This window comes from Microtus pennsylvanicus, chromosome 3, assembly GCF_037038515.1.
Source record: "Microtus pennsylvanicus isolate mMicPen1 chromosome 3, mMicPen1.hap1, whole genome shotgun sequence".
Taxonomy (NCBI): domain Eukaryota; kingdom Metazoa; phylum Chordata; class Mammalia; order Rodentia; family Cricetidae; genus Microtus; species Microtus pennsylvanicus.
The window spans coordinates 82,794,731-82,803,565 of record NC_134581.1 but is presented as its reverse complement, the minus strand read 5'-3'; the positions used below and the strand labels follow the sequence as shown (position 1 = coordinate 82,803,565).

Genomic DNA, 8,835 nt, shown 5'->3' with positions numbered 1-8,835 from the left:
TAGTTTATACAATCCTTCTTCTCCTTCTTCTTCAAAACCTCAGAGCTCAGTGCAGTGTTTGTCTGTGAATCTGTCCCTGTTTCCATCAGTTTCTGGATAGATTATTTCTATTGACAAATAGGGAAGTCACCAATCAGCTTACAGTAGATGACCAGTTCATGTACACTTTCCACTATTGTTAGAAGTCTTAGTTGGGGGTTATCCTTGTGTGTTCCTGGGGTTTTCTCTGATACCAGGTTTCTCCCTAACCCAGAAATGTCCCTTGGTCATGAAGTCTCTTTTGTTCTTTCCCCCTCCATCCTGCCTCTAACCCTCCAATCTATCATTTATGAACCATGTTTCACAGCTACATAGAAGAATATGGAGTTATAAATATAAATAATGATCAGTACAGTTATGTAATATTTGGGTAGCTTCATAATAAGAAAGCTCACAACATGGTTTTCATCTCAGATGGACTTAAAGTGTCTTCTCTATTCCTTAGAAAATTTCCTGTTGATTAGTAAAGCATTGCATATTTGTTAATGAAATCTCAATGGATTGTAGGAAACTCTTATTAATGACAAAGTATTACATCTTAGGTTTCCTTATAATAGATTAGTTCTTACACAGTGGAAAATTCTCAAATGACAATACGCAACTCTGCCCAGGGAACTAGGTACTCCTGGAGGGAAATTACAAATTGAGAAAATCTTTAAATCCCCAAAGATTCAAAATTACATTTATGGTTTCTATTGTAAATCAGCTCAGAAATTTCTACCATCATGGGACTCATGAAACACCAAAGGATACCATAAAAGTGAAAATAATTTTTTGTGCTGGTCCATTAAATAGACTGTAATTTAAGTGAGGTGCTACTTGAATCTTCACACATTTCATTTCTGTCATGTAGGTAAGAAAAAAAAAACTAGATAAACTCTCAAGTAAACATCATGCTATTTTCCCCAGTGTACTGGTTGTAGAAGTTCAGAATGGACCTGCTCTGATAATGAAGAGTGTTACTTCATTTATAACCAGAAACTCAGACTCTTTAGAAAACTGGGAAAGAAGGCCTCTGAGCTTCAACAGCAGTGAAGCATCCAGAATGAAGGTAAGTCCCGAATCATCCATGTGTTTATAATTTCCCTTGAAGTACAAAGCAATATTAATTATGAGATCCAGAGAAACTCACAGGATTACTCCTTTAATCCCAAATCATTAGTGGAGATTAAAGAACGGGGAAATGCTCAGCAACATTCCTATTAGAATTTTCTCAGGACAGAGTCACTCATTGTGGGTGGGGAGGGGTGAATTGAGAAAAAGAGGTAGTCAGGTTCTTTGGATGTCTCAGAAACGCTGAAGTAAGGAACAATGAGCTCCATCTCTCTCTCTCTCTGACGTCAAGATCCATGGTTTCTTGTTAAGGTCATCTGATTCTGACTGATGTTCCACCAGATGTCTCCTGCAAAGTTAATAGATATGGAGAATGACTCTTCAGTGACTGAATTTATTCTCATGGGATTAACAGACCAGCCTGTGCTCCAGCTGCCCCTGTTTCTCCTGTTCTTTGTGAACTACACAGCCACTGTGTTGGGAAACTTGAGTTTAATGAGTCTTATCTGTCTGAATTCTCATCTTCACACACCAATGTACTTTTTTATCTTCAATTTGTCCTTCATTGACTTCTGTTATTCATTTGTTTTTACCCCCAAAACACTGATGAGCTTTGTCTCAGAAATCAACACCATCTCCTTCAGAGGATGCATGACTCAACTTTTTTTCTTCTGCCTCTTTGTTAATTCAGAGTGCTTCGTGCTGACAGCCATGGCCTACGATAGGTATGTGGCCATCTGTAGGCCCCTGATGTACACAGTAGTCATGTCTCCCGGGGCTTGTTCCCTGCTAATGCTTGCTTCACACTTGCTGGGGCTCTCTAGTGCCATTGTGCACACAGGATGTATTATCAGACTCAGGTTTTGTGATTCAAAATTCATCAACCACTACATGTGTGATACATTCCCACTGCTGGAGCTCTCCTGTGGGAGCAGTCATGCCAGTGAGCTTGTGAGTTCTGTTTCCGTGGCTGTAGTTGTTGTTGTTTCTAGCATCATCATTGTGTCCTCCTATGCTTTAATTCTTGTTAATATTATTCATTTGTCATCATCTAAGGGTTGGTCCAAAGCCGTGAGCACATGTAGTTCTCACATAATAACTGTTGCCCTGTTCTACGGATTTGGTCTGCTTGCTCATATCAAACCATCATCTGCAGAGTCTGTGGTTCAGAGGAAATTTTTTTCAGTAGTTTACACGTTTGTTCTGCCTTTGCTGAACCCACTCATTTATAGCCTCAGGAACAAGGATGTCAAACTTGCTATGAAGAAAACATTGAAGAGAATTACAATCTAAGTGGACTGGTTAGGATGCTGATATCCTCCATGAACCCAATGTGGTCTTTCACTTAATTTTTCTTCCCTATCAACTTCCTTCTGTGATGCCCTTTCCTTCTCTTTATTTTTCTTTCTATAATAGTTTTAGAGTATAAAGAAATATTTCTAGTGTAGTATCTTTTCTTTATTCTCCATGAAATGTAGTTGCATTTTTTCATATCTTTGCATAGAATGGAGTTTTAATTGTATGGGCTTATTCATGGTCTCGAGACTTTTATTGTAAGAATATGGCTCCAACTTACTCCCATACCCGTATTAGACAGAATGTGATATATGATTATAAAATATTCATTTATATGTCACTGACTTTACTTCCTCAAATTCCTTTCATGTTTCCCCATTCCTGTCTCAAATGTTTCACTTCTATTTTAATTTAATATATATGCACATATAACAGCACATTTCCACGTATGCTTAGATTATTTACTGTTACTTATATTTATATACTTTTATAACAACAGTTCATTATCTCATAACCTATCAGAGTGCTCTTCCCTGGAGAAGACTGAGTTCTTCTTTTCCCAACATCTATTTATCACCTGTAGCACTTCTTCTGGGGATGGAGTCTTCTGAAGTTTCCCTTATCTACACTGGCATGTCAACTATTTCTACTGTTTTTGTTGTACAGGTCTTATTCTTGGAGCTGTACTTTTGAGATTGTATGGATACAATTTCCTGAGGTAAATAAAAGACACTATCTCACAGCAGACATCCTTGTTGTCTAGTTCTTATTATCTTTTTAAACCTCATCTTTGATATGCTCTCAGCCTGTGGTGTAGTAGTTATAGTGAATTATGTATTCATTGGGGATGGGCATCCCATGGCCAATTGTCCTCTTAATTTTGGTCAACTGTGGGTTTGTAATGGTCAACATCTGCTACAAAACAAAGTGTCTTTAATGATTATTGGAGTTATACTTATCTGTCGGTATAAGTATTTTTTTTATGCAGTGACTTGGGAAAGCCACAGTAGCAAGTTCTCCACAGTTTCTCCAACATTGTTAGTGGGCCAGGTTTACAGTAACAACAATCAATTCCCTTCTATTATGCAAGCTTTAAAATACTTAGACAACTATTGGTTGCCTCCAAGGCTGCTAAATGTCATCGTAGCACCTTGGGACATAGTCATTGTTCATAGGCTGTAAAGCTGGGTAGCACTATTGACTGCGTTTGTCCATGTCTGCTTGTGTCACAACATTAGATACTCTGAGAACTAGTCACCACAAATCTTCAGTGCCAGGCATGGGAACCTTCTGTTGAGCTGTTCTGCAAAGGAGTTGAGAAGACTCTCCCAAATAATTCATTCTATTCTGTGGGCCTTGATTGGCCCCCATAATTTGAAGGCAAGACTCTGTTGCTGAAGACACCATGCTCTTCAAACACTGGAGCTTGAAATGATATTTTATTATTTTAAACTAACACTACCAACTGTTTTTTTCTGATACATTTATCCATCCAAAGAATATTGGGCAGTTGATTGTTTTATGTATAAATTAATCCCCACTTTCTTTTTCTGGAAGAATTCTGAATATCTATTTCTTTTTTCAGGGTATTAATCACTGTATTTGCCTTAAAAAATGGATGACATAAATTGTGCACTATAACTTAGTCAGTACTTTGAGAATTTGTCAGAGAATTTTAAAGATATTTCTTAGTCTGAACTTTTAGATATGTGCCTTTAATGTTACTATATATTTTCTTGGATTAATGTTCAATTATTTACAGATATTTGAACCTATATAAGATTGCATTAGTGTCCATGGATTTCTTCAAACCCAACTGATACTGTTGTGGTGAACTGATAATTTATCCTGAAAATAAATAGAATTATCATTAGTTTTTTTTTTTATTTGTGGATTATGTCTGTGATTGTTTTTAAAAAATTCTGGTCAAATCTGCTTTTATCCTTATTATATGACAAGGATTCTCTTTCAACAAAAGGTCTATTACCAGAAATAAACCACAGCTTTTTCCATAATTTTGTGTTTGCTAATCAACATCAATATACATATATAAGCATATATGTAAATATATTATGATTTTGTTAAGCTATATGTATTTATAACTTAAATATGGCATTCAAAACTGCTTATTTTAATATGTAAGCTTTATATCTCCTAATTTTATCTTAGAAAAAAGTGACTGAGTTCTCTATATATTTTGGAGATCAGACCTTTGTCTGTTGTGGGGTTGGTGAAGATCTTCTCCCAGTCAGTAGGTTGCCTTTTTGTCTTGGTGACAGTGTCCTTTGCTTTACAGAAGCTTCTCAGTTTTAGTAGGTCCCATTTATTCAATGTTGCCCTTAATGTCTGAGCTGTTGGGGTTACACATAGGAAGCGATCTCCTGTGCCCATCTGATGTAGGGTACTTCCCACTTTCTCTTCTATCAGGTTCAATGTGTTCTGACTGAAGGGCAGCTGGACTGTGACTGAAAAAGCATGGGATAAAACTAGACTCTCTGAACATTGCGAACAATGAGAGCTGATGAGACGCCAAGGACAATGGCAAGGGGTTTTGATCCTACGTAATGTGCTGGCTTTGTGGGAGCCTAGCCAGTTTGGATGTTCACCTTCCTAGATATGGATGGAGGGGGGAGGACCTAGGACTTACCACAGGGCAGGGAACCCTGACTGCTCTTTGGACTGGAGAGGGAGGGGGAAAGGAGTGGGGGGAGGGGGAGAAGGGTGGGAGGAGGGGGAGAAGGGTGGGAGGAGGGGGAGAAGGGTGGGAGGAGGGGGAGGGAAATGGGAGGCTGGGAGGAGATGGAAACTTGTTTTTTTTCTCATTTTCTCAATAAAAAAAAGATTAAAAAAAAGAAAAAAGTGACTGAAATATCATAACACATGTAGCATTTTATAATAGGCTGTTTAATACACTTCTTTTTCTGTACTGTGTGTGAATAAGAAAATGGTTATAAGATGTGTTTAAGGATACAAAATTGATGGCAGTGGAGAATACAGATATTTCTATATTATATTACTATATTATATATTCTTATATTATATAGCCTATAAATATTAAAATTCCAGATATTTTAAATACTGTGAATTTTATGAAGTTATGAAAGTACAGAAAGAAAAGTATAATAGGATATGGAGAATTTCAAAGTTGTTTTATAATGAGTCCAAAAGTAGGCTTTTGATGAGCAAGGAAGCACGAACAAAGATGTCTCAAGAAACAAGACAATCTACAAGGCTTAGAGGCAATATTTTTTTAAAAAAATAATCATTTCCCCATGCAAGACTGGTTTCAAAGTGAATCCAGCAGGGTAAGCTGTACAGTACATTTCATTATTTTTTTTTTAGATTAGTGGTGCTTTTTCTGAGTTTTGTTAAGGACCTGTTTTCCAAGGCATACTGCTCTTTCTTTAACAAGTAGATGCTTTAAGAAGCCCATTAGACATTATACATTTATTTAGATCTAAAATTGATTTATTCATAATAAAACAATAGAAAACTATAATATACATTTTTCTTATAATTTACAGGTGACATTATCTCATGTTCATTATTATCTTGGTTTTATTGTTGTGGATATTGCATATGTAGTACTATATTTATTTCATTTTCCTCATCCATCTGCTGTATTCAACCAGAATCTTCTAAATATGACAGGGAAGCAGCACCATAAAATATCAAAAATAAAGTTGCCTAAACAAGACCTAAAAACTGTCAAAGAAGATCTTCTGAACAAAACACAGATAACACAGCCATTAAAAACCAACAATTAATCAATGGGACATCATGAAATTGAAAAGCTTCTGTAAAGAAAAGAACACAGTCAAGTCATTTAGACATTAGACATTTCTACATAATGGGAAAAGACTTTTACCAACTCCATGTCAGATAAGGACTACTGTCCAAAATATATAAAGAACTCAAGAAACTGGATTTCAAAAACTGAATAATTCAATTAAAATTAGAGTACAAATTTAAATAAAATTCCCCAGTGGAGGAAACTGTAATGGCTGAGAAACACTTTTTAAAAGGTTTAATATCCTTAGCCATCAGGAAAATGCAAATCAAAACTACTTTGAGATTCCATTTTATACCTTTCAGAATGGTTAAGCTCAGTATTATAAGTGACAACACATGCTGGTAAGAATGTGGAATAAGGGAAATGCTCCTTCAATGCTGGTGGGAGGTCAAACATGTAAAGTAACTGCAGAAACCGGTATGATGGTTCTTCACAAAGTTCACAAAAAACTATATGCATCAAGATCCGACTCTATCACCCAGTATCATATATACAAGGGATACTTCATCCTACAGGGATATTTGCCTAACCATGTTCATTGCAGCCTTATTCATAGTAGTCAGAAACTGCAGAATCTACATGTCTCTAAAGAGAAAAATGGATGAACAAAATATAGTACATTTACACAATGGAATATTACTTATAAAGAATGACACCATGAAATTTGCTGGCAAATGGTTATACCTATAAAAAAATAATCTCTACTGAGATTACCCTAGACCCAGAAAGACAAATATGGTATGCATTTTCCTTTTCTCTGGATTGTAGGTATGAAAGTAATTATAGCAAACCACAATTCATAGATCACAGAGGATAGGTATAGAGGAAATAAAGAGGTGCCATGTAGATCTCCTTGGGAGGGGGAAATAGTATGGGTTTATTAGGAGAATATTATCAGGAACTAGAGGATGAGGCTTAGGGGAAGGGAAGATGGGCTTGAGGGAGCAAATGTGAAGAAATACAGCTAGAACTGAGGGCCATTTGAGGAGTAGTATGAAATTCTAGTACAACAGAAAATTCATAAAATTAATGGAAACGATGGCAGTAAAGTCTCGAAAGAAAGAGAGAGATAGAATTCCAATTGGCCATCTCTTGGTAAGAAACAAAGCTTTCTGTAGTGGACCTGAATCACATCCAACTTCATTGCTGGCCAAAGAAGATCCATGTAAATCCTCAAACAACCAAAGCTGTTACCACCACAATAGGCTGCCCTCTACAAAGTGACAGCAAGACCACCAGTACAAATCACTGAATATGGGGAAGAATTTGCTCTCACATAAAACCTTCACCCATAGTTTCTAATGTGTTTGCTATGGAAAGGTACTCTGCTGACTACCAAAATATAAATCTAGACACCAACCCAGGAACAAAGCATTTCATTTACAATCGGTCCTGCTTGTAAAATATGCCAGGGCAATGGTAGCTCAAAGCTTGTAGGTGTAACCAATTAATGTTTGATTTGATTTAAGATCCACTTTATTAGTTGGAACCCATACCTAGTACTGCTTATTTGACCAAGAACTGGGAATTAGATATCTCAGAGTGAAAGACCCCTACTTAGCAGCATTAAGTTAGCAGCAGCAATAACGCTATTTTACAAGGCTTAAAGTTTGAGTAGTATAACTAAAAGCTAAGACAGGGGAGTTTAATTTAGAGATAAGGGCTGTGGTCAGCTTAGGGGCAGGGGCGCTGAGCAAGGCAAGATCTCTCTGGTCAACCATCTGGACTGCCAGCAGGGGACTTGGGGTCCAAAGGAAGAATGGCACCCTAGATAGGCCAGGGCAGCATGTATATCTGATTTCTTGGAAACCACGAAATTGTACTCAGTTTGAACCCGAGCCTTGTTTGAATTGCCCAATCAGAACCCTGTAACTATGCCTCTCGCTTCTGTTCCCACGCTTCTGCTTCCCTACCCTATAAAAAACCCACTGTTCCAACCTGAAGGTGCGCAAGTCCTCCGAAAGACTTGTTGCCCGCAGGTACCTGTGTTAACTCAATAAACCTCTTGCTGTTGCAGCCGTATGAGTGGCCTCGCTGTTCTTTGGGAGGGTCTCCTCAGACTGAAAGGCAGCCCACCTTGGGGGTCTTTCATTTTGGTGCGTTGGCCGGGAAGTGGAGACCCCTGCCCAGGGATCACCGACCCACCACATCGGGAGGTAAGCTGGCCAGCGATCGTTCTCTGTGAATATCTGTGCTTCTGTGTTTCTGTGTATGCGCATGCGACCGTATCTGTATCTGTATCTGTACTAGTTAGCTAGCTAGAATCAGTATCTGGCAGATTCGCGGAGAAGCTGACGAGCTTGTACTCCCGGCTGCAACTCTGGGAGACGTCCCAGAAGTGTCTGGGGCCAAATTTGTGGCCCGTCTGTATTCTGTGAATCCTACCAAAATAGGACTGTTCGGGGCACCCCCGCTGGCTGTCTGAAGGGTATGTGATTCTTCTGGGAGACGAGAGATCCGGACTCTCGCTGTCTCCATCTGAAATTTTGCTTTCGGCATCACGCCAAAACCGCGCCAGCGCATCTGTATTGTCTGTGTATTTTTGTGCTTAATATGTTCTTTGTTTTGTATATCTGTTTGTACTCGAGTCTAAATCTGGTACCATGGGGCAGTAAGTAACCATCTCTTTGACCCTAACTCTATGAAAATCCAAA

The 8,835-nt window shown here is 38.0% G+C and overlaps 1 protein-coding gene across 1 annotated transcript; it reads left to right on the top strand.

The window, feature by feature from the left end:
* Positions 1-1,455: 1,455 nt before the first annotated feature.
* On the top strand, positions 1,456-2,385 carry LOC142847183 (olfactory receptor 8C8-like). Its single transcript, XM_075967909.1, has one exon. It carries the CDS (start codon positions 1,459-1,461, stop codon positions 2,383-2,385), a length of 927 nt encoding a protein of 308 aa, XP_075824024.1. The 5' UTR covers positions 1,456-1,458.
* The last annotated feature ends 6,450 nt before the right edge of the window (positions 2,386-8,835 follow it).